The 18,953-nt window shown below is 43.0% G+C and overlaps 2 protein-coding genes across 6 annotated transcripts; one reads left to right on the forward strand and one right to left on the reverse strand.

Annotated features, from left to right (window-relative positions):
- Positions 1-1,093: 1,093 nt before the first annotated feature.
- CDCA2 (cell division cycle associated 2) lies at positions 1,094-9,136 on the reverse strand. Of its 5 annotated transcripts, none has more exons than XM_082072798.1 (13): positions 9,009-9,136; positions 7,760-8,352; positions 7,524-7,654; positions 6,853-7,009; positions 6,182-6,384; positions 5,410-5,488; positions 4,412-4,644; positions 4,125-4,212; positions 3,589-3,761; positions 3,040-3,118; positions 2,686-2,738; positions 2,059-2,254; positions 1,094-1,486 (listed from the first exon to the last, which is right to left on the reverse strand). In XM_082072798.1, exons 2-12 carry the CDS (start codon positions 8,289-8,291, stop codon positions 2,066-2,068), a joined length of 1,917 nt encoding a protein of 638 aa, XP_081928924.1. In that variant the 5' UTR covers positions 8,292-8,352; positions 9,009-9,136; the 3' UTR covers positions 1,094-1,486; positions 2,059-2,065. The 5 variants fall into 5 exon arrangements, with proteins under 5 accessions (XP_081928924.1, XP_081928923.1, XP_081928926.1 ...); XM_082072797.1 differs by lacking the exon at positions 1,094-1,486 and adding an exon at positions 1,518-1,665; XM_082072800.1 differs by lacking the exon at positions 1,094-1,486 and having other exon boundaries at positions 1,835-2,254; positions 2,686-2,735.
- A 319-nt stretch (positions 9,137-9,455) lies between these two features.
- On the forward strand, positions 9,456-17,997 carry KCTD9 (potassium channel tetramerization domain containing 9). The gene is made up of 12 exons (XM_082072831.1): positions 9,456-9,555; positions 10,472-10,593; positions 11,208-11,251; positions 11,411-11,507; positions 11,998-12,056; positions 12,630-12,758; positions 13,370-13,437; positions 13,540-13,635; positions 14,063-14,212; positions 14,570-14,675; positions 14,898-15,031; positions 15,800-17,997. The coding sequence occupies exons 1-12, from the start codon at positions 9,508-9,510 to the stop codon at positions 15,914-15,916; spliced, it is 1,170 nt and encodes a 389-aa protein (XP_081928957.1). The 5' UTR covers positions 9,456-9,507; the 3' UTR covers positions 15,917-17,997.
- The last annotated feature ends 956 nt before the right edge of the window (positions 17,998-18,953 follow it).

Genomic DNA, 18,953 nt, shown 5'->3' on the forward strand with positions numbered 1-18,953 from the left:
AAACACAGCCAGCAGAGACCTCAGGAGGCCATCCAGGCCCTACCCTTACCCCTAGGAAGGATCATATGTCATTCCTGACAGATATTTGTTTAATCTGCTCTTAAAAGCCTCCAGTGATGGAGATTCCACAACTTCCCAAGGCAAAGTATTCCCGTGCTCAACTATCTCTGCTGCTGGGACTTTTTCTTAATGTTTAACAGAGACATTTTTCTGTAATTTAACCACATTTTTTCTTGTCCCATTCCATACAGATATGGAGAACAGATTATCACCCCCACTCCCTTACAACAACCTTCTGCATAACTGAAGACTTGTTTCCTCTCAAGTCCTTTCCAGATTAAGTCCCATTAACTGCAACATCTTTATTTCTCTGTAGGTTCCAACCTCACCCTCATGCAAACAGCCATCAAGCATCCAGGGAGGTGTCACAGCCCCAAGCCTGACAGGATTCATGAAGCATTTGGACAAGACTCTCAGATCCATGGTGTGAATTTGGGGTTGTCCTGTGCAGAGACAGGAGTTGGACTCAATGATCCTTGTGGGTCACTTCCAACTCGGGACATTCTATGATCTACGTATAATTCCTAACAACCCTTCTCAACCAAGCTGTGCTGGGAGGAAAACCCAAGCTTTGTTTTCTTCTCCTTACCCTTGCTCTTCTATTGCTGACTCTACTTACACTTCACATATAAAGTGCACTTAGCCTACCCACTCAAGAAACCCCATGGGAGAACTCCCTTCTAGTGCTGCCATGATTGATGCCCAGGACAGCAACACCACAAACAGTGCATTCTGGGCAGCGTTTCAGATGAAGCCCTCTAGCTAGCTTACCGCCTCTTCCTCCAGGACAACTCTTTACTTGACCTGACTATTCAGGTCTGGTATTCAGTATCCGACACCCACGGTCTCCAACGGTTTCGCTCACTGCTAGATTTGATATCTAAACCCTGTTAGGTAAACCCTAACATCTCAGCTGCAACTGCAGTGCTCTACTGTTTAAGAACGCAATGTGATTTTCAACTAGTCATATTGGCATTCATTGCATAAGCATCTCACTTTTCCAGATCAACCTCAGTGCATTGTTCACTTGCTGTTTTGGTTTTTTTTTAATGTTAGAAGTAGCAGCTATTATTAGCTTTAATCTCAAGAAGCTTTAGATTTTAACCTTACCTAGTACCTCTTCAAGGATTTTGTACATTATTTTCAAATTCAGTTACAACCATAAAACCTCATGTCAGACTGCCCTCTCCTGGTAAGCCAACACACCGCTGTCACAATAAGGTGCAACCCAAGTAACTGTTGCCATTCTGTTTGCAAACACAACATTTTCATTGTGACACAAAAGCAAACCCCAAAATAAAACACCGAGGAGACTGTTTTGATAACTTCAGTAATGTTTCTGAAGCAGCATAAGATGAACAGCATTTAAGTGGAGAAGTTTCTTTCAAGTTGCCTTAGGAGTTCTTGTCTTGGGAAAAAATAATGTCTGTAGAGAAAACATGGCATAAAAATGAAACTGTTCTGTTTGTTTCCAAGCTTTACAAAAGCAGCCAAGTACATAAAGTATTTTATTCCACATCAATTATGTTAAAAACAAGGTCACAGAAGAGATCATTTTCAACAGAAAGCTATTTCCTTCAAGCTGGCATGGGTACTTCACTAGGGCTGAAACAGAACAGTATGAAAAATGAAAGCAACAGCAAGTGTTGAAGTAACCACCTACAGTCACCACTCTTTATTAATTGCTCAAACTAGAAAAATGAAACCAGTAAGATGACAGGTCAGCTACTGAATAATGCACACTGTATTTAATACACATACACCGAAGACTGGAAACGTCCAGAAAGGAAATACAGCTTTATTGTATGATAAATGTTTCACTTTTCATAGCCAATTTCATTTTTTTAAATTAACGTTATATACAGTAAAGATTTACAAGCTTTTTTTTTTGTTTTGATCTGATCTCCAAGTATAAATTAACCAGAAAATTCATAAGGAAATACAAGTGCGAGGGAGAAGAAAACAGCACTTGAGAGAATGTAAGAATCTAATACTGACCTTCACTTTAGAAAATCAGAGAAAGCTGAACACTCATGCTGCGCGTCACTCTCCTTTCACCTCTGGTATACAAAACCTCCGGAATTTCAGGGATAGGCGTGAGAAGAGGTTTCTTCGAAGCCATCTCTCTTTCCCCATATAAAGATTTTTTTACTTTTTTCGTTCTTCTTTTCTCATAGCTTGCACGTCTTCTTTTCTGAAAAGATTGAGAAGACTGAATAGAGAACAATGCAATGGTCCAGTACAACAGGAAGAGCTTTTTCCAATACATGGCAGAGGTGACTGCAAACTGGCTGAAGGGAAGAAGCCAGAGAGTCGTGGTCAATGGGCAGAGGCCAGTTGAGGCCTGTATCCAGTGCAGAGCCTCAGGGGGCAGTATTGGGGCCGGGATTATTCAATATATTCATCAATGATTTGGACAAGGGAATAGAGTGACTGTCAGCAAGTTTGCTGATGACACCAAGCTGGGAGGAGTGGCTGACATGCCAGAAGGCTGTGCTGCCATCCAGAGACCCGGACAGTAAAAACTCTTATAAGTATCAGGAGGCATAAAACCCAACAATTCTACCCAAAGAAGTTTAAAAATGTAACCAAAAAGAACTAAACAACATCACTAAAGAAACTTACCTTCCTTCTAGTAGAAGAACAAGTTGTTATCATATCAGATTTGTCAGTTTCTGCTATTGCATATGAAGAAAATAAGAATATTAAGTTAATAAAAATTAACCACATTAGAGGAAATCACCCAAATAAATTCTAACATTATACAGAGCATGTTTAGTCATCTTAGTGTTGAGTAACATTTTCTGCATGAAGGACTATCAAACATGGCACAATAAAACAAACTTAAGAGCTTGCTTTACAAAACAGAAGAAAACAAAACTTATTTGTTAACAAAATAATTAGCACTTACACAGCTTTTACAGTTTTCAGATACAGAAAGATGCACTATGTCATGACAAAAACCCAAGTTGGAGTTACCTTCTGCATTGTCAACAGGTGAGAGGTCGTCTGCAGCAACAGAGAGCTCCACTAACTCTTGAGGAGGCTCCACACATTCCTTGAAACAAAAGAGGGTATTTTAGCAATACATTGTACCAGATATATACTGGAAAACACCTTGCCCATTAGCGTTTGGAACGGCCAGGCAATTGTGGGGTTTTTTGTTTTCTTTTCCTTAAAGAACGTGGCAGCTCATTTGCTATATATGGCAGAAAGAAATAGAGTCTCAAAAGTATATAAACAAGACAAGCCAAAAAAATTTCATGGGCTACTAGTACTCAACCTTAAATGTAGCCCTACAGGTCAAAACGCTATTTAGAATTCATATAGCAAAAGAAAAGTTCTCAATGCCATCCTAAAGCTTCAAGGAGACTGGATTTTAACACTTTAGTGAATTCTTTTCAAAAGCCAACAGGCCGGGGAACAAATTAAACCAAGATTAAACATTCATAGAGATTAAGAGGCTGTTTCTATAGCTAAAACAAAAAACCCAAAACAAAAAGCACACCGAAAAACCCAAGGACTTACATCACTGCAATCGAAGTCAATATTTTGTAAGCCTGGATGTCGGATGGGTGTTGCTCCTTTGCACAATGGAGTATTTGCAGGCAAAGTTTCGTCAAATATTTCTGGGCTTAGAGCTTCTCCAAAAGTAACTCTTCTCTTCTTTGGCTTTTCGGAGCTCTGTCTTTCAGTTTCCTCTGTTGTAATAAAATACACAGACTGTTTGGTGAACTTGAAACTCTCAGAGCAAATACTTTTCAAGGTCTTTTTATGGGTCTTAACATTAAAAATCACTCCCCCCAACCAAACAGCAAAATACCACCTTCACATGTACCATGGATTCAACCAGGATTTTCAGCATAGCTTTATTACACTGTCAAGAATTAAGGAAGAAAGAAAATAGGCTAGAAAACATTATTTTCCACTTCACACAGTAGAATGCCACGTGAGCTGCTTCAGTGGTGGTTACTGCATATCATTCTTCAGATTTAGCAAAGCAGCAAACCATTATGATCCCACAAAATACTCTGCTTATTTAAAAAACAAGAGGTGAATCTGACCTGTTTGCAACGTTTCAAAGGTTTCTGCACAACTGGAGACTGTGAGAGATTCACCTTCTCCTCCATCGACTGCATCGTTCGAGGATATCTATCAAATTTAAGTGATACAACCATTTATTCAACATCATTTCATTCCAATATTGTCATTGTTCAAATCAAAAGTGAAAATAATTTTTGTGTAAGCAACATTTATTAACCAGTCCTATTGTTTAAACAAACTGCTTGTTTTCTAAATTCACAAATGTGCATCCTTAGGGTTGTAACTCTGTAGAAGTCAGAGAACCAACCTTTGCGTTCTCCGTTAGTTGCTTCACTGGCGTTTTCTTTAATATAGATGGCAGACGGGAGCCACTCTGTCCGTGTTCGTCTGAGGGAACGCTGCCCGTCTGCAGTGGTGTGCCAGGTGCCTTGCTGTCATCAGATGCTTCCAGCTCCAGTTCTTCTGCAAAACTCACTTTCTTTCTGCTTAGATCTGATACATTACTTCTAACATCCTCAATGATGTCATCAAAATAGAAATCTTAAGAGCAAGTAGACAGATATGACAATTAAAGACAAGTAAAAGTGAGGCGACTTTAGTATTAGCAACATGAAAAGTAATGTGCAGTGCCTCAGGGGTCAGTACTGGGGCCGATAGTATTCAATATATTCATCAATGATTTGGACAAGGGAATAGAGAGTACTATCAGCAAGTTTGCTGATGACACCAAGCTGGGAGGAGTGGTGACACGCCAGAGGCTGTGCTGCCATCAGAGACCTGGACAGGCTGGAGAGCTGGGCAGGGAAACATTGAATGAAATAGAACAAGGGCAAGTGTAGAGTCTTGAATCTGGGTAGGAACAACCCCAGGGTCCAGTGTAAGTTGGGGAATGACCTATTAGAGAGCAGCGTAGGGGAAAGGACCTGGGGGTCCTGGGGACAGCAGGGTGACCATGAGCCAGCACTGGGCCCTTGTGGCCAGGAAGCCAATGGGACCTGGGGTGGGTTAGAAGGGGGTGGTCAGTAGGTCAGAGAGGTTCTCCTGCCCCTCTGCTCTGCCCTGGGGAGACCACACCTGGAATATTGTGTCCAGTTGTGGCCCCTCAGTTCCAGCAGGACAGGGAACTGCTGCAGAGAGTCCAGCGCAGGGCAACAAAGATGCTGAAGGGAGTGGAGCATCTCCCGGGTGAGGAAAGGCAGAGGGAGCTGGGGCTCTGGAGCTGGACAAGAGGAGACTGAGGGGTGACCTCATTCATGTTTACAGATATCTAAAAGGTGAGTCACAAATAGTCACAAATGCTCTTACCATGGCCTGATTCTAAGATATCTCCAATTTGACCAGCCTTCAATGACTCAATAGGACTGTCTTGCTTACAAACCCATTCCTAGAGAAAAAGGTATGTGATTATATGTACATTTATAACATCTATTTATATACACGCCCACACAACACAATAAAGGAAAAAGAGAATCTGCTGAGTTTTTTGTGAAGCACTTGACATAAGTCTGGTTTGCCTCTGTCCTCATTACTCATCTGTAATATCACAAGGATACTTGAAGTGTTGCTTCAAGTGATTATTTATTAGCATCACAAGTACCAACAGCAATCAACACAGAAGAATAATACTGAGGTTTTAAATATTTTTCACCTGATTGCTGAACCTTTTAATCCAAAAAGAACAGGTGATACTTATCTGACTGAACAACCTGATGTTTCTCAAATCAGTCTCAATATTCAAAGATGGCTGGTGGTGGAGGTACTACCAACGAAATGCTGCCTTTAAAATAGCATGAACTACAGAGGTTTTTTTAATCCCATAAAGAAGGATTTCAGTGTTTTCTTAATCACTAGAAGACTAGAACTGATTATAGCATCCACATTGAATATTTGCATGTAAAAGACAACTGACCACAGCCTCAGAGGAACCAGCAGCTGGTGTCTGAGGTCCAAACGGAGCCGTGTCAGTAACAGATTTTGCTTCCTTTGACTTGTCATAATAAGATGTAAAATTCCTACAAGGGAGAGTTGCTGCGCTACTTGTTTTCTCCATGTTCTTTGCCCTCACTCATGTAAGTACCTTTGAAACAGCAGCAGCAGGGTCAGCGACAGTCACGTTTTGGCATGAAGACAAGATGGTGCACATCTTGGTATCAGAATTGACGCTGTTGGTCAAACTGTGTCTTAAATTGTCTTTCAAATCAGCTCCACTGTTGTCTGACATGAACTCTTCAGTCCACTGCTCCAGGTTCCACTGTTTTGTAAAAGGTGCTTTGTCCTGAGCTGCAATAATTCAAAAGAAAACAAAAATCAAACAACAAACCACAAAGACAAACTTCAGATTTTTCAATGAATGCTCTTTTTGTGTCTCTTCACCAAAAGGATGGTGAGACTGAAAAAGTGAGGTAATTTTCTAGTCAGGAAGAAGAAAACACATGACTTTTTAGTTCTGCTTTGAAAAGAACATTACCAAATCTTCCAAACAAAGCAAGTTATTTTCATATAAATGTTATTGAGACCACCAATACTGGAGAAGCAAACATTGTAGTTTTACACTACCATCTTCTCACAGTTTCCACAGCGCTGCCCTCTCCTGCTTTTGCAATACTTACTATTTTCATTAAGGAGGATGTCAACACCACAGTAACATTTATATTAAGTGGATTTAATATTAAGTGTTTGTAGTTTTGTACTTTTGGGCCTAAAGGAAGACCTAAAGCAAATCGTTGACCAGAAATGTAATCAACTCACAATAGCCTGTTTCCTGGGAAGCATCCTTCACTTGTGACAGTCCACAGAAGCCAGTCTCCCCTTCTTCTTCTTCTTCTGATAATTTAAAAGATGATTGAAAGGCATTTATCTTTTCCTTCAACGACCTGACATTTTCATGTTTAAAAGGACTAACCTGCTAAAACAAAATTAACCTCATGAGACACTTTTTTTCCCCAAGATGACATGTGCTTTATCACTTTGTATTTGTACTTCATAAAACAAACTCAAAGAAACAAATCTTGTATTTAATCTGCTGCAATCTTAGTTGTATGGTAAAAATATGCAAGAAAGGAACTGTATCAAGAAACCTGCCTTTCATAATCTGTCCCTCTAGACCACATTCAGAATTCACTTCACTTCGAACTGCCAAAACCTCCATTAGCCAAAAATCAAGCATGGCAACTGCAGAAGAGTAAAGCTTATGTTAAACAAAGATAAAATATACGAACAGGCTAAATATGGAGAAAAGACTCCAGACTCTATGCAAACAAACCCTCTCACATCCCCTTATTCTCAAGTCAGGTGTCCAAGAGAAGCCAATTCAACTAAGGCCATGGTTATTCCTTCTGGCTTCTTCTCCTTCTGCCAGCGTATGTTGATTCCTGGGGGGAACCGAACTGACACGTGAGATACCCGAGAAAGACTCTCACCTCCGTAAAAGCAGCTTTTTGCCTGTTGATTCTCTGCTGGGCAATGAATCGAATAAGCGTATTATTTTCTGGTGACCCTCGTGCTCCAATGGTCGATCTTCGTCTAAGTTTTAATGAAGTTGGAGACTTCCCTGAAATGGGGACAGGAGAGGAAAAACAAAAGAACCTGACCTAAATGAAAGCTGGATTAGGTGGCCTCCGGGTGTCCCTCTGAGAAGAAGTTACTCTGTCCTTACCTATAGATGGTTTAGTAAAACTTTCTTGAGTAATCCCAAATTCACCAATTGTTACACTTGCAAAATCAACAGGTGTTTTCCTGGATTTCTCTGCTACTCCCCCATCAGATTCCTCTTCTGCTTTGTCCCTATTAGGCGTCAAGTAGCATTCACCCCCCAAAGAACCAGGTCCACATCTCGCAAAGTTGTCTTTACTGTTCAAAGGCAAGGGAGGTTCAGCCACCACATCCCCTTTCAGTGTCCCAAAACAGCCTTCGGGGAACTGACAGCTGCCAAAAGCCTCCTTGTCGTGCTCCGACTCCTTCTCCAGGCGTTTGCTGTACCGCCGGGTTCGTTTCTGTGGCTGTGCCTGGTTCCCATCAGGTAAATTCTCCTTCCTGGATGCCTTGACAACTTTGGATTTAGTCGCTTTGCAAATCTTCTTGTCTTTTGGCAGATCAGGGAAAGAGGCCTCGTCCTTCTCTTCAGCGCATCTACTCTCGTTTTCTTTACGCTCTAGAGGGGCATTTTTACTCATGGATCGTCTGCGCATTGTTAGTGATTTATTTTAAGAACCATTCAACCAGCCTTGGCTCTCCTGTAATTAAAGACACCTACCAAAAAGAACAAGAGATTTTAACAGGTATTTGGGAAGAGCAAGAGTTCACTATCATTTCAAACTGCCACCAAAGGTTTAACAGTGTGGTGGACAGTCAGCTCTCCAGAAAGCTGCACAGAGAGGCCACAAAATGCAAGCGCTTTAATGAAAAATACAATGTAAGCCTCCAACGGAAGCACTTCATAAGTAAGGAAGTACAAGGCTGTACTTTCACTCTTTATTAAACTTCATGTGTTAAGCATCATCACACTGCAAGTTTTTCTTTAAACATTAGCAGGTTAATACTAACTGGAAAGTTTTAAGACACAGGATTTTTCGCAGGGAGCAGCGCCCAACCCCGGTCGTTCCCCGGGCCCAAGGGCCTCCCCACCCTCCCCCGGGCGCCCCAATTCCCTCAGCACCACCTCCCAGTGCACCCCAAAGCCCCTCACAGCCCCCACACCCCCTCAGACACCCCTCTAGTGTTCCCCCTCCCTTATACCCCCTCAGGAACGCACCCACCCCTCCCTGCACCCCACCTTACCGCCAGCCTCCCGCGTCCCCTCACGCCCGCCCCAGCGCCCCCACAGCGACCGTTGCCGCCTCACGCATTCAAACCGAGTCGCGCTACAACGTATCCCTCCGCGCCGCTCGCCCACCCCTCGCACCCACCGGCCACCACGGCCAACGGTGCACGGAAAGAAGCGGCTCACACAGGAGCCGGTCCCAGGCTGCCCCGGTCCCTGGGCGCCGCTCGGGCTTCACGGGGCGGGGAGGAAGGGAGGGACTCTTTGTCTTTCTAAGCGCGGAGGGATCACCAACGGTCGCTCTTGCGCTGAAGTGCAAGTTTGGAAAGAGGAAAAAAAAGGTCCATTCGCGAGCCGCACCCACGTGACAGGCGGCACCAATCAAAGGCGACTCTGCTCCAAGTCACGCTTTATGCAAATATAGGGCTTTACTCCTCCCCTGATTGGCTACCGGCTGCGCCAATGCCGGCCCGCCCCCCGCCGCTCCGTTGACATTTCCCCGCCCACCCCCCTCGCTCCGCCCACTTCGGTGGAGCGCGCTTCTTATTGGCCAGCGAGCCAGGGGCGGCGACACCGCCATTGGCCAGAGCGCTTGTCGGTCAGCCCTCGCTGCCTTCCGGGTTCGGAGCGGCAGCCGCCGCAGCATGAGGCGGGTCACGCTGTTCGTGAACGGCAGCCCCCGGAACGGGAAGGTGAGCGGGGGGTCCTGCGGGGAGGGGGCTCCCTGAGCGCCCGGGGCCGTGACGGCGGCGGACGGGCGGGTGAAGCGCCCGGGGGCCGCGGGGGCCGGGTCTGGTGCTGCTGCCGGCGGAGCGGGGCGTCCCCGGCGGCAGACAGCGGCTGTTGGCCTGTCTGCGGGGGGCGGGGAGCGCCACAAGGCGAGAGCTTCTTGTCGGAGTTCAAGTCACCTTGGTTATTGTCATCGACTGGGGCACCGGGGCGATCCGAGGCTGCGGCAGCTCTGCTGGGGGTTGGGGTGTTCACCTGGAGAAGAGAAAATCCGGGGAGACCTTAGTGTGGCCTTTCTGTGCTTGAAATAAAGATGGGGATGGAGTTCTGAGCAGGGCCGGTTGCCATAGGACAAGGGGTGATGGTTTTAAACTAAAGCAGGGGAGATTTAGGTCACATATAAGAAATTGTTGATCCCGAGGGTGGTGAGAGCCTGGCCCGGGGTGCCCAGAGAGGTGGTGGATGAACCATCCCTGAGACATCCCAGGCCAGGCTGGACGGGGTCTGAGCAACCTGGGCTGGTGAAGATGTCCCTGTCATGGCAGGGGCACTAAATGACCTAAAAAGGTCCCTTCAACCCAAACCCTTCTGTGATGATCGATTCGGGTCCTGCTGATATGTCCCTGTACCGGTGGGGAGCACATACATTAAATCCTCCACGGTATCAAGTCTCTGCCTGGTCTAACTAATTCTGCACGCATTCTGTGGGATAGCCAATAAAAAACAATGGTTTAAACTCTGCTCGCTTGTTTAAACCCATGTGGTAATGTTTCAGGAGTGAAAAGAAGGTAATGATAGCCCAGGGACTAAGTCTGAAATGGCAGAAATGATATGAAATGGTGTGAACCCAGTGCCTGCAGCCACCTCTCTGTTCCACAGGTTGTGGCCGTGTATGGGACTTTATCAGATCTGCTCTCTGTGGCCAGTAATAAGCTGGGAATAAAAGCGACCAGTGTTTACAATGGGAAAGGTGGACTCATCGATGATATCGCTTTGATTAGGTAAGGCTTACCCAATGAAACTAAAATCATGGAAGCGGATTAACAGACTTGCTATTAATCCTCTGACCTTAATTGATAACCAGTGATTTCCTTAAGAACAGATCTTGCCATTGCCAGCCAGTGTGCCCAAAGGTGCTTTTCTGCCTCAAGGTAAAATAACACTGTCTTTTGAACTTCAAAGCATTTCCGTCTTGATGAATCAGAACTTGATACAAGCTGGAGTTTATGCATTGAACATCCCCCTGTGCTGATTCACAGCGCAGTGCACGTACCAGGAAAATCCCCCCGTTCTAGCTGGCACCTGGATAAGTTGGTTTTGAAAAGGAGACAATCTGGAGCATTGCCTGGGCTTCACAGAACACTACAACAGAGAAAAGCAACTATTTTGTAAAAGTAAACAGAAGTAAGAAGTGATGCCTACCTGGCTGATATCTCTAGCGAAGTCACTCCTATTACAATCCACTGGAATCTGCAAAATTAAGATCAAAATCAGATACTAAAGTCCTAACTAATAGCAACCTCTTCTCATTTACTGAAACTAAAAAGTAAGGGTTCCCACTGTCACTTACTGATTATAATTAATCTTTCTGTTCCTCTTCCCCTGCCCCTTCTAGGGATGACGATGTTTTGTTTGTCTGCGAAGGGGAACCATTCATTGGTAAGTCTGTAATTCTTACGTTTAACCTTGTGCTTCATGGAAGGAGGTTCTGTTAAGTTTTATTTCCTGGTGTTTTCAGAAGATTCCTCTTACCGCAGGGAGCATTCAGAAATATTCACAGTTTTTCTAATAATTACTGTGTCTTTCTCATCTGTGCAGATCCTCAGGGCGATGGGAGACCTCACGAAGAACTAACAGGGTCACACACGGATTGGTTGACACTCAATGTTGGAGGCCGATACTTCACCACTACACGGTACAAATGCAACTAGTTGGTTTTGTTCTTAAACTACTTGATTTCAGTGGTTATAGCAGCTGGAAGTGAGTGTACGTTCAGTTCAGAGGCTTCAGATGCTCTTGCAAAAGAACAAGAAAAATAACTTACTATGGAGTAGGAGTCCTTTGACTTGTGCAACTTTCTATTTCCTATTTGCTACCACAGTTTTGCAACAGATTAATTCTTAAACAGTTTACACATGAAGTAAAGCTCAAAAAGCCTGAAGAGGCCTGGATTTATCATTGGAATATCTCAGTTAAGTGAGTGCTTTGTATTTAAATTACCTTTACGATACCTCGGGTCAGAAATGTATTTTGTTATCATGCTACATGAAATGAAATCAGTTCAGTGCTGTAGCCATTGGAACACGTATCGCACACCGAGGGCAGAAAACACACCCCAACCAGAATGTTGGCTCTGGAGGAAAACACTCCATGTGAAAATAAAATTGCACTGCCTTGTTTTCTAGGAGCACTTTGGTTAATAAAGAACCTGACAGTATGTTGGCCCACATGTTCAAAGATAAAGGTCAGTATATTGGAGTAAACTTTATTTTTTAAGCTGAAAAAATAGCAAAGTAGGGAAAAGGCACTAGCATGTCGAGACTCTTGTTTATACATTAAAATATCCAAAGTATTAACGTATCTAAGCAGGACGTGTTGTTGTTCTGCCCATGTAATGCTTATCATCTCACAAACTGAAAATAGAACTTCCATCCATAGTTGATCTCGTGGGGTCTGTCTTTGGTTGGTTGGTTGATTTTTATGTTTTCATCTTATTGTTGGTCAGTTTTGCCAACAGAAGCGATGGGCAAACGCTGTATGAAACAGCCTTTAGGAGATGAAAATCTCAATGCTGCTTTTATTCTAGCAATGATTCTTATGTACGTGATGAAATGTTTTAGTTATTTATGGCACCAGTGAAATAGTTTTAAGGTGATTTCCCTCCTCCCCCCAGTTTTTTCCTTCCTTTCCACCAAAAAAGGCCCTTTGGGTGGAGTATTTCATAACCCAGTACCCCTTTGGAGTGACAGCCTGAAACTGAAGCGAATGCTCTTTTGTTAATATATGACATTTAATTGTGTGTATGTTGTGGAAACAGATGCATGGGGCAATAAGCAAGATCACAGAGGAGCATTCCTCATTGACCGCAGTCCGGAGTATTTCGAGCCCATTTTGAACTATTTGCGCCACGGACAGCTCATTGTAAATGATGGCATTAATTTGCTGGGTAGGTATTACCTGTATGACAGCTCCTAAATTAATACTCTTTAGAAGCTGAACTTTGCCCTCAGGTAAACATGATAAAGCTGGTGGGACTTTGCTCATCTAAATGTTTGAGATTTTTCTTTGGTGAATTTATTCTCAAGCATTGCAATTCCACGTGCTTGGTTTAATGGAGATATACTGTTTAAACTTATTTATCTTGAGAGCATTAAAAATTCTCTGCACTGGATTAATATCCGGCTGTAATTCAGAATTTTATATTTTGAAGCTAATGCTGGTATTGGAAATACCCTTTTTGAGTTATCTTTTCCTTTTAGCTGCAAGCAAGCTCACTCTCCTTCTGTCCAGTTACCTCTAATAGAATTTATGTGGTTGTCAGTTTTATTACTTCACAGATTTCTTAGAGACTCCTTAAACTTCAATAAGTGATCTGTTCATCTTTGTTAGTGTAGCAAAAATGTCTAAAAGTTATAACAAGTAGGGAAAGTCGATAGAATTGATGCTTCTCCAATAGGGAGGATGGATTAACCCAAATTTGCTGGCACGTTCTTGCTGTGGCTCTTCACTCTCGTTAACAGCTCCCTGTTAATAACGACTATTTCTTTGTTTCGATAGGTGTTTTGGAAGAAGCCAGGTTTTTTGGTATCGATTCACTAATTGAACATCTAGAAGTAGCTATTAAGGTAACTTGTTTTCTCTAAGACACGACTGCACTAGTTGTGTTCTTCCAGGCAATAAGTAATTGAGTCCTATCCGCGTTAGCTGGTAAACCACTCTCTCCACAGAACTCCCAGCCGGCCGAGGATCATTCTCCTATATCGCGAAAGGAGTTTGTCCGATTCCTCCTGGCCACCCCAACCAAGTCTGAGCTGCGATGTCAGGTGCGAAAATGCAAACTTTGTCTTGATCTGTAGTGTCTGGTGGCGAAATATCCTGCAGCATCGCGTGACAACGTGAAATTCCAACTCATTTTTAAATGGGTTTTGATCCCAAGCCGTGGCAGAGAGACCTTAACATGAAATTCAAGTGCATTGTTTGGGCTGCTTTCGTTCGTTAGGTTCAAAGTTTCCTGGATGAACAATTTAAGCTCATTAAAATGTCCTTGGTTATGCTAGTGCATTCTACAATGCTTGATAGCTTTGTATTTACATTTCATTAGCCTTAAGCAGTAGAATGGATGGTCTTGTGTGTCTATATCTATAGCCCTGTGTATATTTATATACACATGTACATATACACAATTCTCTTAACTGTTTTGTGTTAAAATCTACGCCTTCTGTAACTTTTGGGGGTTTATTTTGTTTTTAGGGTCTCAATTTCAGCGGAGCGGATCTTTCACGTCTAGATCTTCGATACATTAATTTCAAGATGGCAAACCTGAGCCGTTGCAACCTCGCTCACGCCAACCTGTGCTGTGCGAATCTCGAAAGAGCCGACCTCTCTGGATCAGTGCTGGATGTAAGAACGGTCACGTCCTGGAAAGTCTGGGCTGTCCTTTAGCTATTTTAACAGAAGAGGAACTGGAACAAGCAGATAAGCGTAAAACATGCAGTTCTTCAATATTTCCAGCGATCGTTCTAGTTAGACCACTTCAAAAGCTTTTTGAAGCTATCTTAAATCTAAAGGAAAAAAAGGGCAGTGGGTGAGAATCATCTGCCTTCCTGGTGATAAAGAAACAGCATAGCAATCTTAGGCAAGGCTGGTGTGCTTTTATAGGATTCACATCCATAACAGAAATGAAAAGCATACTCTGATCGTTTTTGGTATCGTTCATCTTGGCACTTTTCTGACTGTCATGACGTGTCTCTCTCTCAGTGTGCAAATCTCCAAGGGGTGAAGATGCTGTGTTCCAACGCAGAAGGAGCGTCCCTCAAAGGCTGCAATTTTGAAGATCCATCAGGCCTTAAAGCTAATTTGGAAGGTAAGAAGCTTTTGCCTGGTAGGTGCATGTGAAAGATTTAGCTGTGGTTTGTACAATCCATGTTTTCATGAGAAAAAGCCACAGATACCAGACTGTGTGAACATAAGATTCCAAGTTCTGCCTCGACCTCTATCAACTGACATGGCTCTGAGGAGGCATCCTCCTGGAGCTACGGTGTTTCTGACTGTTTTTGCTTGTAAAACTACTGTGTGTGTGTTCTAGGCGCTAACCTGAAAGGCGTTGACATGGAAGGCAGCCAAATGACAGGAATTAATCTCAGAGTGGCAACGCTGAAAAACGCAAAACTAAAAAACTGTAACCTTAGAGGAGCAACTTTGGCAGGAACTGATTTGGAAGTGAGTTATGATCCATTTTATATCCTACTAGTCAACTGATGAAATGGTGAGGATTGCTGGCTTTTGGCTGAGTTCTCCAGCTTCAAACTAGACCGAGTGCGCTGATCTCTTTCAGTCCTGGTGAGCTATGGATGATCTAAGGAATCACATTTGAATCTAATTTGGATTTGCCAGCATCTCAAAGCCGCAGGAATGGCTCGTACCATCTCAAAAGTGATGCACGAACATGTGCTACACTGAACTCTTGGGGTGAGATCAGGCCACCACTGAAGAAAAATGCAGTTGCCTGGGTTTGGGGGGGTGTTTTTGATCCTGGGATGTGATTGTAGAGTAATGATGGCATCTTACCTGACTGGTGGCACGGGGTACACTGCTGTCTCTGTTAATTAGACAAACTAGCTCCTTTTGCAAGCTGTGGACTTGGCTGTTTCATCCTCAAATACTAGAGAGGAGTTCAGAGTAACATCTGGTGTGATTGCAAGAGGCAGCTTCTTTCTGGCTTTGTTCAGCAAGCATTAGTAAAGCCTGGAAGATAATTTGATATGAAGAGTGTAAGTCTAACAACTTAAAAACAAGTCCAGATGTTACTGTAAAAATACTACTCCCTTACAAGAAGGAACTAAAACTCTAAACTGGAGTGATAGACTAAAAATTTACACTTAAATTTATGGAAGTATGTGTGGTTTCTGTGTAAAGGTAGTTTAGGTAAAGTTTAGAACTAAGTTCTGGGTATTCTCAAGTAACGTTTATTTTCTTTTTGCCATTTAGAATTGTGATCTATCAGGTTGCGATCTACAAGAAGCTAACCTGCGGGGATCGAATGTGAAAGGAGCCATCTTTGAAGAGATGCTGACACCTTTGCACATGTCTCAGAGCGTCAGATAGGGAAGAAAATACGCCGAAGAGGAAGGAATGAAAACATTTATTGTGACGCTCTTCACCTCCTCCCCTTATTCAGTTAGAAGTCATGGTTATTAGACAACTTACATTTGCGGTAGTGCCTACGTAAACTCTTCTTTGATCACTTTTAGGGGAGGGAGATTTAAGAGGTAGAAACGCAGTTTCTGCCTTTGTAAACAGAGTGAGGAATGGGGCTGGTTCTACAACCAGAACGTGCGGCCGGTTTGGGGCGGGAGGGTTCAATAGCTTCATTGTTTAGCATTGCCTCACTTTGGAATGCGTTTTAATTTATAAAGCACAATATATGCAATTCTATTTATTAAATCTGTAGCTGCAATATGAATAGAAAATGTTATTCATGGATAGTAGCAACAAAGTTCAGGTTTACAGTTAGACTAGTGTATTTACAGTTAGTTTCGTCATTCATGCACAATGTATTAAATGAGAGATGTGGTTTAGACATTGTCCACAGGATGTTTTCAGGTACTTTTCTGGGGTGAAAACAGGAGTTAACTGTCATCATAGGTAATTTATTGCCTTGTAATAGTTTGAATGCAGGTATAGAACAGCTTTATCGTCTTCTATAATGTGCAGGGGAAGCGGCTTCCACTGAAGGGATCTGCCCACACAGCGGATTTAGTTCTAAAACATCCCTGTTCAGAAATTGGATGTCTTGTTTAATCCTTTCCAAATGAGTCTGCAATTGCACTATCAATCACAGCTGGTAAGAGAAATTCTCTTGCTTTCAGGTGTCCTGGAGATTTTTCATTCTTTGTGGGGAATTAAATGTACATAGGAAAATAGAAAATACTGTCACCAAAGCAGAGCTAAGCCCTGGGGCCACAGCACATGCTCAGTCATCCAGCATAGGAACAAATGGCCCGTTTCCCCTCAAAATACTATGCAAATATGGAATTCTTGAAAGTGTGGGCATAATCCCTTACCGGCCAGATCTCAGTGTCCCACTTCACGCCTGCTTAAAGGGGCTGTAAAAGCATCTTCCGTAGGGCAAAGTGTCCTTTCCACAACTGCTTTACATGTGAGCAAATGGGAAACTATGCGACTTCTGCCGAGCAGAGGCCGCACAGCATCTCGTGAAGTGGTGCTGCGCTTCGTTTAATGAGCTGTTTCCATTGTAGCACCGATCTAGCTCTCACCTAACACGTTTCTTTTACACACAATCAAAAAGCACACAAACCTATACCAAAAAAAAAAAAGGTGCATCAAGAACTCTTACCTCAGATGCTTACTTAAAACACCCCAAAGTTAAAACTAAGCTTGAATCTAAGGAACTGCAGCTGTTACTGGAAGTTAAGAACCAATGTATCCTAAAGCTTCCGGAAGGTGACAGTGTTGTTAGCAGGCGTTTGAGTTCCACCCTCACTTCAGTGGGTTGGTTTTTCATTTCAGTGCAGATTTCTTGTCCTCTGAATGGTTTTGTTGTCTCCATAGTTGTTATGAAAATGCTGCTTTGCCATCAATCTAGGACCAGTATATGATTTCATTGGGGGGAATGGCAGGATTCTCCCTTGTTTTCAAGTTGGGTTGACTCAGGCATATGACATGAACTTCTGGGACTCAAAATCCCAAAACCATCTGGTTCAGGATTGGGATTTGATTTCCTCCAGATTCCCAGGCCTCTTATCTGGCCCTGGGACAACACGGTGAACACACCTCTAGGTTCAAGAGAGATATTGCAGTGTGATTTTGGAGTCCTTGCTCCCACCTCATCGCTTTCATTGAGAGTGATGTGTATGTTGCAGTAGAAGATTCGTAGGGCTAGAGAAATAAATGAATTATTTTTCTTTATCATATTTTGTAGCTGGCAGAAGTAAAATATTGTATGGAAGAAATATCTATTTTCATAATCACTGTGTATAAACTATATTTGAACTTTCACTGAAGCACTATGTTTTGAATAATCACAGCATGTGGCATCATTCATTCACAGATGAATTTAAGGTACCTCTTTTGCTATGACAAAGCTGTACGAATAGCCCAAAGTGGCCTATTCGGAAATTGCAGGTTCCGGCCTAATTTAAATTGCATTAATAAAAGTGTGAAATATAAAAGTGTCTTGGTTGTCTTAATTAAAAAAAAAATCTCAATCTTTTATGGGAAGGACAACAAGTTAGAAGAGAACTCAACTTTTAACTTTGATAGCTTCTTGTATAGAGACTTAAAAATATTGTAGCTAAAGTTGGGTTTGCCCTTTGTAAGAGCTTGACTGTCACCTTAGCCTGGATTTGTGTGTAGCCAGTGCTTTCCAAGGTAACAAGTGTTACCTTGTGTTGTGGGGAGTGCTGCAAGGTTTCCGATGGAGTTGGGGAAATTTCCCATGTATTTTGTCTTGTCATTCATCTGGAGCACTTCTGGGCTTTTCTTTGTCTCCACCCTTCATATTGGCTTAATAAAATAGTTGGAGTCAGAAGTCATGAACCACAATTTACATAAGTATGTGCGCTATTTAAAATGCTTTCCACATTAGCTGCTTGTGCTGTGCAGTGACAATCTCTAAACTGTTCCATCTTAATGAGGAAACGCTAAAGCACTTCTGGAAGAAAAAGGCTTTGGTCTGGAAAGTGCTCCTGGTTCAGTCTCATTAACTCTGTGATAATACCAATACACCAAATCAGTGCTGTAGAGCACCCCGAGCACAAAACTGGAAACAAATCCAGTTCTTCTTTCCATTTCTCACCTCCAGGACCCTTCTTTGGGGTAGGAATGCTGTCTGGAGAGCCCAAGAGACCCAACAGGGTAGGATATGCCTTTCTGAAGCATCTGATAAAAGAGAGGTCTTGATTCTTGGAATGGGAACCCCCCAAAGCCAGGTTTCCCTGACCAGTCCCTGGCTCCCATAGGTACTTCACAGCACTAGCAGGCATCAGCATTTCTCTCCCCAAACCAGAAAAATGAGTGCGCTGGAAGGTCTGGGAGCTCCTCTGAAAAGTCTCTATCAACCATGCTGCAGTGTCTGAAGAGTAAAGAGAGGTCGCAGGATGAAAACCCAGCTTCACGTTTG

This window comes from Streptopelia decaocto (assembly GCF_964273445.1).
Source record: "Streptopelia decaocto genome assembly, chromosome: 25".
Classification (NCBI taxonomy): Eukaryota; Metazoa; Chordata; class Aves; order Columbiformes; family Columbidae; genus Streptopelia; species Streptopelia decaocto.